Raw genomic sequence first — 21,447 nt, 5'->3', positions numbered from 1 at the left:
CTTTTGAGAATTAAACTGTAACTGCTTTTAGTGAGTCTGTGAATGATAAGGTCTTGTATAACTTGTTTCCTGTGTGTCACTGTCTAATAGTGGTTATTGGGTGGATTTTATGAGCGTTTACAATAGCACAAGAGGAAGAGAGCAATAAAACTGTTCAGCAGGACTGTTTCAAATGTATGACATTGCTTCTATCTTAATCTATGGTAGCATATAGCCTATAGCCTATGTTTTTGTATATAAGGGAGGATTTTAGCCATGTGATGTCAACATGTCGCACTCATGGACCACCAGAAAAACCGCTTGTGGTTGTACATAATTTTAAACACATTTCATTGCATTAGGGGTAAAACTTGAGGAAAAAAAACCCACAGAGTGCACCTTTAAATACAGACGCAATACATCACAGAGAGCCGCACCACACAGCACAGCGGATGACTTTAAATTTGAGCAAACCTCACTTTTTAAACTGTACACAGAAACGTAGGCTATATTACAAACAGATGAGGTAATCACTTATTTAATTAAATATATCTGTTTTCTTTCCCTTCCAACTTGTCCAGACGGGATGGAGGGGACTATTTTCCTGCGCGGAGTGATATGAATGGCCTGGCAGTGAGTGGTGTGTGGCGCGCGCGCTATGCCTGATGATCTCGGGAGACAGACGGAGCTGAGCTGAGCGCTGAACTTGAGACTGTGTCTCAGTCACGCCTCAAGTCCCTCTCACTTTCCTCCATATTATTATCGAGCTCTAAGCAGTTTATTTTGATTTTACGCCTTCGGTTTATACTGAAAATTACAAAAGTATCCCGAATCTCTCTCCGAGTTGCGTGAGAGACTGCGCAATAGAGGAACGTTGAACTGAATTCAACATGTCAATTTTACCCTTTACTCCGCCGATCGTGAAGAGGTTGCTGGGCTGGAAGAAGGGAGAGCAGAACGGACAGGAGGAGAAATGGTGCGAAAAAGCCGTCAAGAGTCTGGTGAAGAAGCTGAAGAAAACGGGACAGCTGGACGAGCTGGAGAAAGCCATCACAACTCAGAATGTCAACACCAAGTGTATCACCATACCACGGTGAGTGCTCTTAAACACATCCTCGACTTTACCGAGGGAAAGCATTGGGTTGTGATGAAGTGGGGCTGTTTTACTGTCGTGATTTTAGCTCAACCAGTCTCAAACTGAAGCTATAACACATTTAAACAGCACAGGAAAGTTAAAGAAAGCGGCAGAGCCCCTTCTGTTGAGAAATCAACTCTTGTGTTTCCTGCATAGATCATGAACACCATCTCATACTATGAGTGCAGCAGCTCGTATCTGTTTATATGATCAAATTCCTACACTCCTGTTGATTTATTATGACTTCATGCTCTTCTGGGCTTTCATAAACCCACATTTAGTTTGCTTTGGGTTGTCATTTACTCTCTGATGAGGTTATATAACCCGACCTTAATCTGGGCAGCGCTGTAGCTGCTTTATCTGGGCTAAACGGCGTGTTAGGAATTCCGTGCTTATATTTTGGATGGCGGATATATTTGGCGCAGGACGTTCAGCTCTATTATTCTTCACAAGTGTGTGTGCATCGGTGGATATAGGATGTAGGTTGTGGTTTAAAGTTGTTTTTTCCTCTCAGTTTTGCAATGACTAGTTAATCTCGTTATGTCACAGTACGATGCAGGCCAACTGCTCACAGGTCTTGCCCGTACGAGCCCACAAGTCCCTGCACTCAGCAGATCTTCAGTCTCTGCACTTCAGTACCATAGGCTGTGTTCAGCACAGAGAAACATGGCTTCTTTTCTTGATGTATACAAACATTGTGCGAATTAAGAACTCACTAAAGAGGTCAGCGCAGAGTTTTTGTAAAATATGTTTTTTTTTTTTTGTTGCTGTAAGATATTGTCTTATAGACTGGTTTGGATAGTAGGTTACAATAATTAGAAGGTCAGGCCATCCTTAAAAATATTCTTGTTTGCCGTAACCCGACCGACCCTGTCAATTTAGGACCGACTCAAATTATTATTTTTTTTTTGCTTTAAGTCCGACCGACTTGCAGGTTGTAAATTTGCGTTAAGACCGACCAATTTGGTTTTTTTTACTCTTCAAACAACTAATACAAAAGCAATAAAATAATATTAATTATATTTAAGTAAGTATTGTAAATATATAAATAGCCTAGGCCTACATACAAACGAAGGCTACTTTCTTTCTTTTAAATAAAAACCGTCATCTATGTTTACAATATTGGTTAACGGATGTCACACTATGGCCGGTGCGTTCGCTTCGTCTCAACCCGTTGAGAGACGAGACGTGCTGACAGATAAAATAATTACATGATTGTGATAGCCTACGTATATTTCTCTGATTTCTTCAAGCCGTCGTATTTACCATGTTTACTATGGTAATAGCGCGCATAGTCTTGGTGATCAGAATCCACATCGGATCACAAACATAAGTTATTTAAAACACTTGCTGCTGTCTGAAAGTGAGTTTTGAGCTAAAATGATTTTAAAAGTCTTTAATGCTGGTGTTAGCTGGTAACCTACATGTAATCATCGGCGCCTCCGTCTCCACACACGGATAAACTCCGCCTTTGCTCGTAACCACTCCCTCCTCAAGCCCGAGCTGGCCCGCTTTGGACCAAGTTATTCGGCGGGCCGAAAAACCCGGGCCGTTGGCCCCGAGGAAGCCCCGATGAGGCACGATCAAGCCCCGGAAGTGACAGTGGAAACGCGACTGGCCCTGGCACGCACTAGCACGCCCGCTTTAGGCCCGACAGTGGAAACACGGCTGCCCCCGAAAGCACGGGTTGAAAGACCCAGTCAGTGACGCCACGATATGCTAATTTGTTTAAATTCATACCTACGTAATCACCATCACCAAAATTTATTTTTTTTTTTTACATTGAAACTTGAAAAAAAAAATATATAGACCGACCTACCGACCCTTTTTTTTTTTTTTTTTTTTTTTTACTGTTACTGCAAACCAAAATATTTTTAAGGATGGCCTCAGCTAGAAGTTCACTTGAATTTTATGATAGACTAATATATATACAGGTCAGGCCAATCAAGCAGATGACAGATTTGAGATGTTTTTGATATGATTTGAGATATTTTATATTTGCACATTCGGACTTCCGCGTTTAAGGGCGTTCTAATGATGTGCAATAAAATTAATGTTTGCAAATTCTAAACAGCAACATGATATTTACAACCAATGATTGTAACCATACAACATTTTTCACAATCGATAAAAATAGGCAAGTATTATTTTAATGGCATACTTACTTGCGAACATCCACTGAATGTCCAATGTAGTGTACAAAGTTACTGTAGCATATGCGGAAGTCTGAATGTGCGAATATAAAACCAAATTTACCCAAGTTTAACAGAAGTGTTATCGTCTCCTGTTATTTGCCAAACATGCTGACAGCCTTGTCCTTGGGAAAGTAAATGTTGTATAAAATAAGCAATTATGTCATTTAAATAATGATGTGTTCATCTAATTTGCTGTCTATATATTATATTGTGTAAATATGCTACTGTCAGTAAGAATAATACTTTCATTCAGAAAGGATGCATTACATTTATCAATAGTGACATTTATAATGTTACAAATTATTTCTATTAAAAATAAATTGAACTTTATAATCATCAAAGAATTCTAAAAAATATGTATCAAGGTTTCCACAATTTGTTTGTAATGTTTACATTAAGCAATAAGATAAGACTCATACGCATTTGACGCTGTGAACGCAGTTCAGTGCTTCCGTGTTTACGTCCAAACGCCGGCTCAGTATTGGCCAATGCTGTTCACGTGAGCATCACATGATGCTGGAGCTGGCCAATAATGAGTCGGCGTTTGGATGTAAACACGTAAGTGCTGAACTGCGTTCACTGCTTCTAATGCGTACGAGTCTGATGGAGTAGAGAAGAAATTGTTGAATAAAGTTATTTTTGTTTTGTTGTTGCGCACAAAAAGTATTCTCGTCACTTCATAACATTAAGGTTGAACGACTGTAGTCATGTTGACTATTTTAACTATTTCTACTTTTCTTAACCTTGAATGGTGGTAATTACACTGCTTTTGATTGATGATAAAATAAACCCTCTTGGATTTCATCAAAAATATCTTAATTTGTGTTCTGAAGATGAACGAAGGTCTTACAGGTGTGGAACGACATGAGGGTGAGTAATTAATGACAGAAATGTCATTTTTGGGTGAACTAACCCTTTAAATAGGGTCACCAGATCCACCGGACTGCAGCGTCTATTGTCTATTTCACATTGAGAGAGTAGGTAAGATTAAAGAAGCTCTTGACAGAAAATGATCTTGTGATGTGTGTGTCGATGCTGTAATTATTTTCCATCTGCATCTGCATGACAGACATTTACAACCTAGTCAGTCAAATTGACGGATATTGATTATTTGTATTGTATTCTGATCGTATTACCAGTGAAAATGTAGTAAATTAATTTGGATTTTAATTCAACAAGGTTACTGATAGAGTAACTTAGAGTTAAATCAATTTACAGAGACTAAAATACTGTAAAGGTAAAGACTAAAAAAAACCTCACCTCTCTGTAGTCTTCAGCCTTATGATCACATGTAGCTGTAGCTGTCTGAAACGGGACCAGATTCTGCAAAATGACTTTGCTGGAGAACCTCATATGAGAGTTTATTCATGAGCTATATGCAAAGTCATTTTCTTGACACATTTGGGTTGCTTGACTAAATTTACTATATTTGCTCAATTGGGTTGGCTAACGGGAGTTAAATCAATTTACAGAGACTAAAATACTGTAAAGGTAAAGACTAAAAAAAACCTCACCTCTCTGTAGTCTTCAGCCTTATGATCACATGTAGCTGTAGCTGTCTGAAACGGGACCAGATTCTGCAAAATGACTTTGCTGGAGAACCTCATATGAGAGTTTATTCATGAGCTATATGCAAAGTCATTTTCTTGACACATTTGGGTTGCTTGACTAAATTTACTATATTTGCTCAATTGGGTTGGCTAACGGATTTTAATTAAAAACTAGAAGACACTATGAAGGAGTATGTAATCCTATAGTCACAACATTTACATTTATAGTCCCTTAGAGATTTCCTTTCCAAATTTGAAGTTTGCATAATTTTGTGGTGTTACAGGGCCGAGCAGTGCAAGCCTGCAGCGCTTTTGTACTGGTTGTTGTTTCCAAACAACAGATCACTCAGTGAAAGCAGGGCTCCCGGCCAGAGGCCAGGCTGAGTCACCCCGAAGGGAGAGGGAGTTTGAGCCTGTGGCTTTGTGGTGTGACCCACTGGTGCTTCTCTGGTAAAGCTTGGTGGTGACAGAAACCATAACAAGTGAAGACTGCTACTATTGGGATGTGAGTACCAGTTCTTTGACTGGGTTAGTGTCAGTTAAGTGCATAAAAACAGTTTTAGCTTAGACTTCAGTCAGGTTTTTCCCCTTGTTGTTAGAGTAGTGTAACCTGAATCAGCGCAGTGTCCAGTCCAAGGCTCTATTCTTGGCCAGATCTGTAGACGGTAGCCTTCACATCTGAGATACAACACTCTGCCTCACCCTGCTGGAGGATCCAGATTCCTCAGTCAAACTCGACTCACCTCAAGCCACACAGTCCTGGCTTGCCCTCACACGCAGCTCATGCTGGAAACCTGTCCCGGCCTGCTAGAGATCCAGAGAAAGAGTGATAAAGAGATAGTATTGAGTGAAAAAGGACACCAAGTTTAAAAGAAGCAGCGGAAAGAGGAGATGGAAGACAGATTGAAATTGTCCAAGACAGGATACGAAAAACATAATTATACCATAGTCACACTTCCTTCGCCTGCCATACACCTGTCGAAGCCCTATCGGAGTCTCCACATAAGACTTCCTGAGAGGATGTCTGTTCCACAGCTTGTCTGTGTTCTGGGATGCCTGCTATATCTCAACCCCACAGTCACTGTTTGCTTTTGCACTTTTCGCACAATGACTTCAAAGGCATCTGAACTGTGAATAAAACCTGTGGTCCATTGTGTGGGTCGCCTATCAGCTAAGAAATTGTATGTTCCCTGCCGTGGTGATAGAGTTTATTGTTGGCATTTGAAACTGAAAGTGTCTTCGCCTTGAAGAGATGTCTGGCTTTGAGTCTGACATCCTGAAACTCTATAGAGTTATTCAAAGGCGCTTTTGATAAAACGTGGAGATTGGATGTCATTGGCTTGTAATTGATGTACCGAGGGTTGTTTTGTTTCAGCCAGGGTAATGCCTTCAAAGCGCCGCTCGTCTGAGGGAAGTGAATCTGTCTGATGATTCAGAGTTATTGTGTGGCAGCTGATCGAAAGAGAGTGAAAGACAGCGTGACAAATTTTCACAACTCTTTGAAGTGTTGGCTGAAACAAACGGTAAAGACACTATGTGACAAGCGCCGCTGGCCGCAGACTCGTCATAGTCTTTTAACAGTTTTATCTAAAGCACCTTACTGTACTCTTATTACTGTGACTGTCCTGGAGAAACCTGCGGTTAGGTGTACTAGTGATGATTCATGGTCGAGTAATGTTAAACTACATATTTTTAGTATTGTTTAGTTTGTGAGTTGACAGAACAAATAGTAGTCTAATAGGCCTCAAGGAAATCCTGAGGCCCATTAGGCTGGTTTTGGGTTCACCTGATCCTGATCAAATGTTTCATGGTGTGCAGAGTGCAACTGAATGTAACAGTAGTATGTAAGACCAGACAAATGACTATTTTTAACATCACTCTCTTAGAAACGCAAAGCTTGTGGTGGGTCTCTCTGAGACGCAAAACACAACACAATGGCCAAAGATGTCTGTCTGAATATGTATGGCTGTAGTAGTGACGGTGCTTAAATAGAATTCGTGCAGCTCAAACAGCAAAATGTGATGCTAGCAATGCCAAGGTCATTGTTTCTTCTTTCAGGGAATGCCTGAACTGATAAAATGTAGACCTTAAATAAACACCTTAAAGTCCCCAAGTTTTTTTGGCTTTTCGTATAAATATGTTAGCCTTAAAAGTTTAGTTCACCCAAAAATGAAAATTCTGTCCTTAATTACTCACCCTCATGTTGTTCCAAACCTGTAAGACTTTTGTTCATCTTTGAACACAAATGAAGATCTTTTTGATGGAATCTGAGAGCTTTCTGTCCCTCCATCTGACAGCTATAAAACAGTTATATAAGAAAGAATCTACATAATCTAGTCAATTCTCTAATAGATGGTCAACTAGTTGTCTAAACAACCAACTAGTCAACTATTGTAACCCATCCCTACCGTCAGCACTTAAAGCACCGCTGCTAAAAAATATAAAAATTACACCCTACTGTTCAACAGTTTTTTAAAAAAATACTTTTATTTAACAAGGATGCATTAAAGGATGCATTAATGTTACAAGAGATTTCTATTTCAAATAAATGCTGTTTAGACGCTTTAGAACTTTCTATTAGTCAAAGAATCCTGAAAAAATATATCACAGAATTTACTATTTCAACATTGATAATAATAAGAAATGTTTCACCAATTCAGCATATTAGAATGATTTCTGAAGGATCGTGTGATGCTGAAGACTGGAGTAATGATGCTGACAATTCGGTTTTGATATCACAGGAATAAATTACATTTTCATATATATTACAATAGAAAATAGCTATTTTAAATTGTGATAATATTTTATGATATTACTGTTTTTACTGTATTTTTGATCAAATAAATGCAGCTTTGGTGAGCATAAGAGACTTCTTTCAATAGCATTAAAAAAATCTTTGAGACCCCAAACTTTTGAACGGTAGTGTATGTCAGAAAAACTAGTCAACCTCGCTTATCAGCTAGTTGGTTGTTGGATGACTAATCGTAACCCCCTCCCCACCCCAGTTCCTGATTCTCTCAAGAACCTTTCGGTTTCCAGACCAGATGTTTAATGAGGCACCACTAATTTGAGCGGTTTAGAACTACTGAATGCTGTTACCTTTTTGATGCAAAATATATCCCTGTCTGTGTGTGTGAAAGTTATGTTCATATTTGTGTTCTGTTTGACTGATAGTGTGTCTCTGAAGGTGTTTGTGGATTCCCTGAGAGTGTTATGAGGGTTGTAACACCCAAGTGATGAAGTGGGCCAAGTGGGCCAAGTCTGACTGCAGTTGTGGTGAAGATTAGCGACACAGTTTGTCATGTGTGAGTTTGTGTACAGTGCGTGTTTGTGTGTCTCTGTGTTCTGGAAGTGTGTGCATTCATTGTATACGGTATGTGTACACACACTGTTGTTGTGTCTATGCAAGTCTGTGCAACGAGAGCAGGTATTTGAGCGTTAGTCTCGTGTGCTCGTGTGCGTCTCTCCTGTGTGTGTGTTGTTCGAGGCGGGGTTAGTCAGCCTTCAGGAATGCTCTGTCTGCCCAGGGGAGGGCGTGGGCCGCTTCTGGGTTTGTGGCTCCTGCCGGGGTTGAAGGTTTAGAAAAGCTCTTTGCCGCCTCCATATCTGCTGGAATAATAGACACTCTGTACAGCAGACAACAAGACTGCTTTGTACTACTCTGTCATCACTAACCCTACCGCTGACCCTCAGACTGATTCTGACCACCCTGAGAAAATAACCGTCCTTCAGTCGTGAACTCTCTCTGTGTATGTGTTTTTTATAAGAGTGCCAGTGTAGACTTTGCACAGGATGTTTTGAAGTTTGTCTGAGAGTTTTGAGAGACTTGCTTTAAAGTCTGCCACAAATGTACACTGACACTGATCCAAGTTAATCACTGTAGTCTTTAATTTTAAGACTGTTTTATCTGAGGTGGCTCGATAGTATTGCAGGTACACTAAAAGTTAATGTCTTTGATGGTTTTTGTTATCTGATTGTTTTAATGTTTAATCATTTAAGTAACTCTAATTTTATATTATATTATATTATATATGGGGGGCGATGCCAAACGCGCTTGACTAAAACACAGAAAATTTTACACCGTGTCTAACACTTGACAAGACCGTTGTTGCATCGCACCGCAACAGCTCGAATCTGTCCGCATTGGACGCAACAAAGTGACCGTTGCAAATCCGTTTGTCCTTTGTGCCAGACATCAAAAATAGAATGACACATCAGTTTACTGTCAGGGATTTGTCGTGTCACATCACACCGCATCCAGTGTAGACAGTATCACTGATTATTATGTATCTATTAGTTCTATAGGTTCTATTGTCTTGTGTCATGTTAAACAGTCTGTGTAAATGCATCTAATGAAAAATGACACAGATGCAGCTTCTGTGTTTCCTCTGCATTGCAAAGGTGAATTTTGTTGATACTGATTTCATTTGATTGGTAGCAGCCCTAATTTTAATTAAATTTGATTTAAAAAAAAAAAAATAAAAATAAAAAAAATAAGATAATGCATACATTTAATTAGGTTAAAAAAATGGCTTTATAAAGGTCAAAATGTCCATAAAAGTTATATCATTTTATAAAACGGATAATTCCGGCCCTTGATTCTGATTGGTTGAGCCGCGTTCGAAGCTGTTGTAAAACATACAGCTGACCGCATTACATAAGTATTGATGCGCCACTGAGTGTGTATGTAGCTGCGTCTGTCTTAGCAACCACTGTTAGCAACGTAAACATATGTTTGTTCTCAATTGATTTTGTTCATTGAAGCTTAAGTTACTGCATAATGTAGAAGAGTATTGTGAGAAAGATATCGAGTGACCGAGTGTATTACCTGCATTAAATTTTAGCATTTTCCTTCAGGTCAGTCATTTGTCATTTGCATCTTGTTCCATGTTCACAACAAGTTTCAATATAAAAGTCTGTGTGACTGAGTGACGCTCTCAAAAAGACAAACTGCCGCCATCTAATGTCGTAATAAATGTAACTTCTGTTGCTGTTCACGGTCAGGGGCTATTTTTTTTCCAGCGAAAGGAAGGCTTTTAATGATTTTACTTTATGAAAGTTGCATTGATACATATTTTTTTGGCTTTAATATTTGTATTGTGTGGTAACTGTTTTAAAAAAGCAATAAGCCCTTGTGAAGCCATGGTTTACAGTGAATTTATAACAGTTAAGGGGGTTTTAGGTACTTCGCGGCCCTTTAGCTGTTATAAATTCACTGTAAAGCACGGCTTCTTGGGGCTTATTGCTTTATTAAATTTAGTGTAAGAGATAATTTCTGTCACTGATGCAAAATGACCACCACACAGAATATGAAGAATATCAAAAACTTTAGGAGTCAGCTGTCCACGGCAGTCCTGCCAAGTTACCAAACACAATAAACACACTCAGCAAAATATTGTCTAAATATCGTCTAATTATCGATAAAATCCCAGAAAATATCAAGATAATTTTTTTTGTCAATATCGCACACCCCTTGTGCAAAGAATAATATCTTTGTACTTGTTTAAACTGGAGTTGTGTGCGTCTCTTAATCCTCAGACACAACTGCTCGTCAACGTGGCCGTCTGTTGTTGCCATCTCAAGTAGTTTGTTGTTCTTTCTCCTCCGTTTCTTTTTCAACTGTTAAACAATATCTTGGGCCACCGTGTTATATAGTGAAAAAAATTCAGTGGGCATGTGCGAGCTGAGGGTACAGAGTACATGCAGTTAGAAAAATCTGGCTGTGTGCATACAGTATGTGCGTACGATTTAGATTGCTCACTGTATGCATAACCTAGCATATGTGTAAAACTGAAGTATACTTTGGACTTAAGTTTACAATGCTAGTTTAATTCTGCATCTTGGATTACTGTGCCCAAGTGCCTGAAATGTTTTGATGGATCTTTCTTGAAAGTTGTCTTCCCTGACACAATTCATGATGTATCTAACCCGCTTTAGCTATATGTTTTCAGCATGGGTCTGTTCTCATTAAAATGTTGAAAAGGTGTGATGGGAGGATGAGAAGAAGGGGGCGGGCACAGCAACTGTCTGGTGTTGGTTATCAGTCTAGTTCCAATCCTAGTTCTGACGTAAGTGAAACCATGCAAAAGAATATTTGCAGAAAATGTACCTGTCAAAAAATAATGGTAAAGAAGAATAATATGATCAGGTACTCAGATACTATTAAAGTGAGAGGTACAAAACATTCTTGCTTACTTTTTATCAAATGACTTTACTCAGTATCGATTTCAAACCTGGAAGAAGAAAATTTCACTGTCCCCTTGAATATTAATGGGCTAGTTCACCCAAAAATGAAAAATCATTAATTACTCACCCTCATGTTGTTCCACACCTGTAAGACCTTTGTTCATCTTCGGAACACAAATTAAGGTATTTTTGATGAAATCCAAGAGGTATATGACCCCTCCATAGACAGCAATTTAATCACCACTTTCAAGGTCCAGAAAGGTATTAAAGAAGTCATTAGTCCACTTGACTACAGTGACCTTTAACCTTAAAGGGTTAGTTCACCCAAAAATGAAAACAATGTCATGATTCAGTGAGGCCTGCATAGCCAGCAATGACATTTTCTCTCTCTCGAGATCCATTAATGTACTACAAACATATTTAAATTAGTTCATGTGAGTACAGTGGTTCAATATTAATATTATAAAGTGACAAGAATATTTTTGGTGCGCCAAAAAAAACAAAATAAAGACTTCAGAGCTTCAGAGCATTATGAATCGGCGCGTCGAATCATGATTCGGATCGCGTGTCAAACCGGCAAACTGCTGAAATCATGTGACTTTGGTGCTCCAAACCGCTGATTCGACACACTGATTCATAACGCTCCGAAGCTTCATGAAGCAGTGTTTTGAAATCGGCCATCACTATATAAGTCGTTATTTTTTTTTTTTTTTTTGGCGCACCAAAAATATTCTCGTCGCTTTATAATATTAATATTGAACGACTGTACTCACATGAACCGATTTAAATATGTTGTTAGTACATTAATGGATCTTGAGAGAAGAAATGTAATTGCTGGCTATGGAGGCCTCACTGATCCATCGGATTTTAACAAAAATATCTTAATTTGTATTCCGAAGATTAACAAAGGTCTTATTGGTGTAACGGCATGATGGTGAGTAATAAATGACATTATTTTCATTTTTGGGTGAACTAACCCTTTAATTTTATGAAGCGACAAGAATACTTCTTGTGCGCAAAAACAAAACAGAAATAATGACTTTATTCAACAGTATCTCCTCTTCTGTGTCATTCTCCTACGCTGTTTAAGTTCAGCACTTCCAGATTCTCAGAACACCAGCTCAGTATTGGCCAGTGCTGTTCACGTGAGCAGCACGACACATGCGTGTGATGTTGACGCAGGAGCTGGCCAATAATGAGCTGGCGTTCTGACATAGAACCTGGAAGCTCTGAATGAAAACAGTGTATGAGAATGACACAGAAGAGAAGATATTGTTGTATAAAGTCTACTTTTATATGTGTAAACTCACAAAAGCAAAATTTTGTGTCTTTGTAAAATAAAGAAAACACACAGGATGCGCTCTCTGCCATCTTGATCTCCGTGCACTGGCGCACATCACAAAAATGAACCGAAACTCAGTGTATAGGCCACTTGCCTCACAGACATAAGAAATATATCTATAGAAAGCTTGAAATGTCTACTTTTAAACAAAACAATTCAAATCGAAAAGAAATACTCTCTACTTATGTAATTCATATGAAAGGTGCATTTCTCTCTATAGGCGCATTCACTGGACAGTGGAGATGGCGAGGCACCATCGTCAACTTCATCTTTGCAGCCGACACTGGCTCAGAGAACACTAGTTTCTTAATAAATAATTAAAGTGTCTTCCTTTTTTCCCAACACATTCATAATCATTACTTTTGCCAGTGCTTTGCAGCAAGCTTTAAGTGTGCACTTGCACGGGGTTTAACCCCGACATCCTGGCCAAATTTAAACATTGCCCTCTGTCCATCATGGCCTCCTAAGCATCCCCATATTCTGACTGGCTTCATCACTCTGTCTCCTCTCCACCAATAAGCTGGTGTGTAGTGAGCTTTCTGGCGCAATATGGCTGCCGTTGCATCATCCAGGTGGATGCTGCACATTGGCGGTGGTGGAGGCGATTCCCCCTTCCATATGTAAAGCGCTTTGAGTACCCAGAAAAGCGCTATATAAATGTAACGAATTATTATTATATAATTATTAATTATAGGCTATATTTTGCCTATAGATTAAAGGCTCATTATGGTTTAGTATTCCCCTCAGTATGTATTTAAATATAAACCTGCAATTAGTCGACTAATGGTCGACTAGAAAAATCTTTAGTCGGGGACAGCCCTAATTTTTTTCAGTAAGCCATCTGTATGTGTGTGCTTTGATTAGCTCGTTTTACATTATTTTACATTGTGATTTCAACTGTGCAGTATTTTGTTACTGCTAAAAAAAGTGGCTAACTGGAGTGTTACTTTTGGCCCCTTGCTGCATTTGTATGGTTGTAGTGTTTCTGCTATACATGGGTTTCATGTGACGTCACTGTATTCTATCGCCGCCATATTTGGGACCGGTCACAGCTGCGCGCCCTGTTAAAGTCTATGGTGACAGCAGCTACAATTACCAGAGGAAGGCCAACGAAACACTCTCAGAAGGTTCACAACAAGTTTATAATATATCTTGGATATGTGGTGATGTTAGCCGTTTCAACAGTCGTCAGAACTACAAATTTATTTGATCCCAAAGTAGTTAGATCGGCAGAATTATTGGCTTCATTTAGAAGGGACCACACCACTGGCAGCCAAACAGCAATGCACAACATTAATAACTGCTGGGACTGTCATTTACATAACATTATAACGAGAACACTATTGTAATAAAATGTTGTGAATTCTCTGTGTTGTTGTTTCAGCGTGTTGTTGTGGTAAGAGCGCGTCGACTGAGTTTGATTACATTGATTACATAACTTGTTCAAACTTCACTTGTGCATTCGCGTCATTTTGTACAGATAAAACTTATTAATTTTATTAAGTATAAATATCTGATTATTCTCATAAAGGATGTGTTTCGTTGAGGTAAATAACCCACAGAGCTGATGATCATCTATAGCTTCAGCGCGAGCGCTCAAAAAGTAAGACAAAACATTAATATGATTGGGACTGTCTTCTTCTTATACATGATATTATAATCGTATATATTTGTAAAATAACGTTGTGAATTATTTGGGCTTATTTGCTGTGTTTCGGGGTTTCAATGACGTTACTTCAAGTTCATCTGTGCGTGATTTTGTGCAAATGCTAGTTGTAATATTTTTATTTTACTAATATCTGGATTATTTTATATAGGATGTGTTCCGATGAGTTAATTAACTTTCAGTTTATGGGTTTTTATTATCTTCAGCTTCAGCGTGCGCAGCTCAAACAGCAATGATTAAGTCATTAAAATGTTTAACGTTACTACACAGTAATATTAAAACTTTAATATTTCTTTTAGAAAATGAATGCATTATTTTGAATAACTAGCTCTTATATTGTTCTAGTATTATTTTCATCAACACATAGTTTGATTAATAATAAGGATCATGAACAATAACAGATTTTTTTTCTCAAATCATCTCATTTTGATAACAGTATTATTTGAGCTGCGCGCACTGAATGAACACCCGTAAACTGAAGCGCTTTGCTAGAAGGTTAATTAACTCAACGGGACACATCCTATATATGGTAATTCATATATATTTATACAAGATATACATAAAATTACAACTTATATTTGCACAAAATCATGCACGCATACTTGAACTAAGTAATGTAGTCAGCTGGTGTCGTGAATTTGTTCATCCTGTAACAACACGCCGAAACACAGCAACTAGAATTCACAATATTTTCAAATAAATCAAATAAATTTGTAGTTCTGACGACTGTTGAAACGGCTAACAGCACCACATATCCCAGATATATTGTAAACTTGTTGTGAACCTTCTGAGAGAGTTTTGTTGGCCTTCCTCTGGTATTTGTAGCTGCTGTCACCATAGACTTAAACAGGACGCGCAGCTGTGACTGGTCCCAAATATGGCGGCGGGCATAGCGGAAGTGACGTCTTTGAAACCCATGTATAGTCCTGCTCCCCTGCTGAGAATGGGCCCCCGTAACCACATCCAACCACCTGCACATGAGACCCCTGCAGGGCTCTGTTTACTTAAGGAAGGCCTTAATGACTTTAGCAGAGGGAGGAAAACCAAAACCTTTCGAAAAATAATGCAAGTTAAACGTGATATTTTCACCACACTCGCATAAATAAAGGATACGCAGTTATATAAGTCTTGAATTAGTAAAGAATATTAGACTATATAAGAGTTTCCATATGAGTTGGGTTTCCCTCAGATATTTTATACAGTATTTTTTTACAGTCAGATTTTATATTTTATCAGCTTCCCGCTGTTATTCCAATACAAATATTATCCAAAGTTTAGTAACTATGTTCAGACATAAAAAAGATTAGGTTGTTTTATATCTTATATTCAGTAATAACTGAACATTCAGGTATGTGTCCTTCATCACTGCACTGCACTGAGTCGTGTAGCATTAGATCTGTTGTACTGCTATATGTTGTCTGGGTTTAGGCTGGGGGGAAGGGGGAATAGCAGTGCTCTTTAAGTGTTTTTAAAGGGGGGCTGTGGGGGCTGCGTCGGGGTATGTTCCACAGGGTGAAATGGTCCCACAGACGGTCTGGTCTGACGTCAAAGTTGCTTTTGTCCTTCTCTCCCTCTGCATCAAATTTGCATGTATCAGAGTTCACTGAGTTTGTTTTGTCAGACTCAGTGATTTCAAACAGAGACATATAAGTTCAGGTCTAAAAACATGCACACTAAAGGCTCAATACAGCATGAAAAGGTGAAACGAAAAAGCAGGCGAAAGTTGATGTTTGTCTTGTTGTCTGTCAAACAAATGCATCATGTTAAATCTAGTAGTGTATAAGTGCAAATAAACAACACATCGGCAGTAGTTTGCCTTTGCATATTTTTGTTGCATTGTCTAAATTTGTGTTTAAGCAAAACTTTGTATTAAGTTCATCTGAGTTGCATGAAAACATACGGAGAAATAGACCTGCTCCTGATTCCTTTTAAGCATTGAGTTGAGTAAGATAATGCTCTCTGTGGAAGTGTCAGTGTCATGGTCAAGTCAAGGGTGCCTGGGCTGATACAGAAATTGCCCACTACAGCCCACAGCGTCTGTGTTTTTACCCTCTAGATTAAATCTGCCCAGCGTGGTTCAGCCTGTGTCAGAGCCCTCCATCCCTCCAGCTCACCCCCTCAACTCTTTCTCTTCCTCACCCCCTCCCTGTTCATATCTCACTCTGCTCTCTACTCAAGTGACAGCCGGCATGCGGGTGGGGTGGGGGTAGCAGGCTAGACCCGCCCTCCAGGCTGTGTGTGTGTGTGTGCACATGTCTGCATTTATGTTGGTTGGATGTGCCATACTGCTGACCTAATTTGCCCTCTGCAGCTCAATCAATAGTCATTCAGTGCTTCCTTTTCACATGAGGTCTGCCCACGCAGCAGCAAACACAGGCTCCCTCTCCTCTGAGCACTGGAATGTAATGGAAAAATGAAGGACTGATGGTGAATACAATATTTTCAGACTGATGCATCTAATGAAAGCCAGACCCCAAGGTCTGATCTCATCGCAAACTTTGCCATCTCTTAAATGATCCTAATTGTTGTTATCTTTTGTATTTCTTTTTATCTCAATTAGATCTTTGTGTATGAACCACAAAGTTACACCACCATTCAAAAATTTGAGGTTAATATGTTTTTGTTGTTGTTGTTGTTGTTATTGAAAGAAATTAATCATTCTATTCAGTAAGATGCATTAAATTGATCAAAAGTGACAGCAAAGACTTCTACATCATTATGAAAAATTTCTACTTCAATACGTGGTGTTTTTTTCATCAAAGAATCCTGAAAAAACTATCACGTTTTCCACAGATATTAACTGTTTTCAACATTGATAATAATAAGAAATGCTTCTTGAGCAGCAAATCAGCATATTAGAATGATTTCTGAAGGATCGTGTGACACTGAAGATTCAGCTTTGACGTTCGTATTTAAAACTGTATTTTAAATTGTTATAATATTTCAAAATATTTTCTGATCAAACAAATGCAGCCCTAGTGGTGAGCATAAGAGACACCTTTCAAAAAAAAATCTTACCAACCCTAAACTTTTGAACGATAGTGTGAATGTCAAAAAATGCAACATTTCCTTGATTTTTCAATGTACTGTGAAAACAGACTGTAAGATTGTTACATTTCTGACACATGACCATTGTCACAACGACATTTGGTAACAGCACCATGGCCCACCCAGTCACATTGTGGTCATAAGGAAGGACGTATGATAGATATTATTATTCTTAAACACCACTGTGTTTTTCACAACTATCACAAGAATATAAAGGGCTTGACATTGGTTATTGATTCATACAGTAGCTGCTCAAATATTTTATACAAGCTGTTATATGACCAGGACAGTTGGAGAGTCAGACCTGTTATTAGTGTCCAACACTGACTGAATGAACAAAGCCAAGATGCAAGTAAAAAAAAGGGGAAAAGGCCTGTTTATTTCAAAGGTGAGAGAGGGAATAGTCATGAAAAAACTGCGTAATGACCTGTTTTTGGCAAAAACATAAGTGCAGTATAGAACAAAAACAAAATGATGTGAAATGCATTATATGACCAACCCCTTTTAGAGAGTTCCGGTAAGGAAAGTTCACACCTCTTTTCTCCTTTCTTTTCATATCTCTGCTTTTATGGAGTGTGTATAAAGGATGAATAGTGTCATGAATGGTATCTGTGGCCTGGATTCCTCAAAGGGTTGCTGACCTAGTGCACAGCCCTCCTCTCTTTCAGCACTTTGGCTGCTGTTGCATATTTCAAGCACACAATGTAGCAGTCATGTATAATAGAGTGCTCTGAGAGGTTTGGCCCATACTGTACGGCCCCGTTTCAGCACACCGTAGCAGTGCATGCATTGCGTCGGCGTATTTAATCTGATCTCGACCGCAAGTGTGCCGTTATAGGAGGCCGCTACACAGATAGGCATCATAAAAATGTTTTAGTTGCAGCCCTTGACTGTAAAGAGAAGCGCTGTAGGCGTACAGAACGGGGTTAGTGTGAAAATGTGTTTTGATATGATGGTGTGCTCGATTGTGTCTGCAGAAGTCCTCTTTGTCTGAGACTGGACTGGTGAATAACTCTCCTCAGACATGAAAAGTTCACTGTGTGGTTGTTCTCCATTGCTCAAGGCCTTCACCACATTATTCTGAGATGATTATGCCTTTTTCCTTTTCCACATGGGGCCATCCAAAGAAAAGTCTGTCTGAGTTTATTTGCCTGCAGTTAAAAAGTGAAGCAGGTAAAAATATGTTGTGTACTGGAATATATATTTTTTGTTTTTCTGTCCGAGTTCATCTCTTCTCCTCCTTTCCTCTCGTCTCCATTAGCCTTAATGTGTCTTTGACTGGTTGGATGTGCATGTGTGAACTGTGTGTGAACTGAAGGAAGTGACCCTTTTTTTACAGCTCTGTTTGCTGCGCTCTGCCTGTGTGAGCCTTGTTGCAACCATGAAGTGCATTGTTTGTGCCTAAATATTCTTGATTATTCTTCAGTTGTTATTGCGTAATATTTTCTTTTCATTCTCTCCATGGGGCATCTGGATTTTTCATCATTATTTTTTTCCTCTCGCAATCTGACTGTGAAGTGAAAGCTCTGCTATGAAAAATTAAAAGCATATTTAGCTGCTAGGAGAGCCTCAGAAGCCTCGGGCAGGGCAGGCAGGCCCGTGCCGTTGTCTGGGCCAGGCTCGGTGGGTGTAAAAGTGGGAGGAGGGGGGTCTGACAGACATGCTTTAAAGAGCTTTTGGGATTTGCATTATTTGGCTCGCACTACATATGTGTGTGCGTGTGTGAGGAGTCTACAGTTGCTTTCATATGGCTTTATAAGATGATGCTGTTGTTAAACTAGAGCACAATCAAGTCCCTAAACACACACACACATATATTGTTCTGAAACATAAAGTTTTTTTTGGACTTCCTCTTCCTCTTTCTTCACCTCATTCACATCACGTGTGACGTGTAACCGAAAGCACCACATTAACAGGAAATTGGGCCACTTTTACTTCATCTGCGGTCTCACATAATACCTTGGCATTGTCCCTGCAAGCCTTAGAGCAGTGAGTGTTTATATTGTGGTGATTTAGGATTTTACACAATGTTTCTGACTTAAGCCATAATAACCTTTCAGCTGTATTTCTGCTTTTGATTTTAGAGAATGAGCTGCTGGGATTGTTTCTGCTGCAGTGATCATCATTAATGCCTTTTTGTTTTTTCATTTCTCTTTTTCTCTCAGATCACTAGATGGTCGGTTGCAAGTATCTCATAGGAAAGGACTCCCTCATGTGATCTACTGTCGTCTGTGGCGCTGGCCCGACCTGCAGTCTCATCATGAGCTCAGAGCCATTGAACTCTGTGAGTTTGCCTTTCACATGAAGAAGGACGAGGTCTGCGTCAATCCCTACCATTACCAGCGCGTTGAGACACCAGGTAATGCATCCTGATATTTAGACAAGCGTCAAGTACAATATCAGCCAGTATCATTTGTTTAGACCTTCTTCAACAAGAGGTTGATCGCAGGGGGTTTGCTAATTATTGGTTGATTGGTTTTCATGAAAAAAAAATTAAATATGAATTAAGGGGTTGTCATACTAGATTTTTGCATGCAAAATTTCTTTGGACACTACAATACAACTGGATATGTCACTTGTTGACACCTTTTTTAAAATCAGAATTTCAGTGCAGCAAAATGTGAAACTTCGTTGCATCAGCTTACCATCCAGTCTCATGCATTTGTATGCGTATGAATGGAATCAATGGAATGAAAAGTGTAGTGCGGCCACCCCTTTAAACAAAAATATGATAATTGACTTCAACCAAAGCTAAAGACATTTTGGTAAAAACAAAAAAACAAAACATTAAATAACATTAAAATGCAACGCACACATACATAACTGTGCAAAAGTATTAAAATAACCATTATGGGTGTATGCATCATCACAAAGTATGTAAATACCATAAGTATGTTATTATAAATTCAACATTTAGTTTTATATACCATACACCCAGCTTAATCTCTTCAAATACTGTCCACATTCTATGCTGTTCTATCTGAATAAATATAAATGTAAATATCTGACACACAAAATATCTAAAACACACACACATACAAAAATCTTAAAAAGATAATTTGCTGTCATGATCTTCAGAACCTTATAATAATCAAACATATTAGCTGGGGTTCAGTCCCCACGAAAAAAATCATAATCAAATTACTAAGCAACCACTGAACATAATAACACAAAATAAAAAAAATGTTTTTTAATTTAATTAAATTTTAATTATTATTTAATTATTTTAAAGCTTAGAAACTTAGCATTTTAATGCATCTAACTTTTGATCAACTCTTAATGAGTGCTGAGTTAGTCCCTCTTAAACGGAGTGTACCGCCGGTGGGCGCCAAATAGCTACAAAAAAATTAATAATCATATTTTTCAAAACTACTGCCTTGATCAACACAAAATAAAACACAAAATTTTGATCAACAAAATTTTACAATGAATGTAGCCAATTGAACTCCTAAGTAGTGCCGAGTTATATGCTGATAAATAGAAAAAAAATGTTTTCACAATTTCTAAAATACTTCTTTGTACTATGTACTACAATGTGTCAAAAACATCTTACAGCTCAGATTGTCTTGTGTCATATGTCATTTGTAAGGTCTCATGGAGTAGAATACAACAAGCATAATTGTTTTGTAATTGTTTTGGGCTTTGACTAAACTTGAGCGAGTTTTTGTACGTGAAGCCCCGCAATACCCATATGTAAATAATATATGGATGCTGCATTTATATCACTTCTTCCCTTGTAACTTCATGGAACATGTTCTGATTGTGGAAAATTGCACATCATTATTTACAGCAGATTCTCACGATTAAAATGAGTCGAGATATTCCTCATGGGGTTATGACACATAATACTCCACAGGCGCTAACTAAAAACAAATATGTAGCTTTCATGTGGCGTTTGTAGAAAATGGTACATCATTACATACAGTGGATGCTCCTGACAAAAATGAGTCCAAAATCAACATAATCCATTGCGTCAATCACAAGATATTCCTCATGGAGGAACGATTTTAAAAATGCCCATTAGGGCACGTCAGGGGCTAAACAAAAAGGCTACCTTGGTTCCAAATGTTGGAACTTTTGATTACTTTATGCTATCACCATAAAATTTAATCCAGATGCAGCTCACATGTAGGGGAACATCACCTTAGGGGCTGTTTACACTACACCTTTTTCAACTAAAAACGGACAATTTACTTTTTAATGAAACCGTTCATTTACACGACAATCGGTTTGTTTTATGTAAAGTATAAGTAGCTGCTTTGAAGGTGCTATATAAAAATAAAGTTTATTATTATTACATTTTGACTCTCCTTGCTATTTGGAGTTCACTTGTTTCATTAGTGGTG

General features: G+C 38.5%; 1 protein-coding gene across 2 annotated transcripts in view; it reads left to right on the top strand.

The window, feature by feature from the left end:
- Positions 1 to 622: 622 nt before the first annotated feature.
- The window catches only part of smad3a (SMAD family member 3a), a 36,151-nt gene continuing 15,326 nt past the window's right edge, over positions 623 to 21,447 (top strand). Inside the window, exons 1-2 of one of the 2 annotated variants that reach the window (XM_048184509.1) lie at positions 623 to 1,072; positions 19,267 to 19,460. In XM_048184509.1, the coding sequence (XP_048040466.1) occupies positions 870 to 1,072; positions 19,267 to 19,460 (397 nt within the window). In that variant the 5' untranslated portion in view covers positions 623 to 869. Of the gene's footprint in view, positions 1,073 to 18,960; positions 19,091 to 19,266; positions 19,461 to 21,447 lie in introns of those variants that run through there. The other variant, XM_048184510.1, reaches the window with a different exon arrangement.

This window comes from Megalobrama amblycephala, linkage group LG3 (genome assembly GCF_018812025.1).
Source record: "Megalobrama amblycephala isolate DHTTF-2021 linkage group LG3, ASM1881202v1, whole genome shotgun sequence".
Classification (NCBI taxonomy): domain Eukaryota; kingdom Metazoa; phylum Chordata; class Actinopteri; order Cypriniformes; family Xenocyprididae; genus Megalobrama; species Megalobrama amblycephala.
Note: the sequence above shows the minus strand (reverse complement) of the source record. Positions and strands in the feature narration are given on the sequence as shown.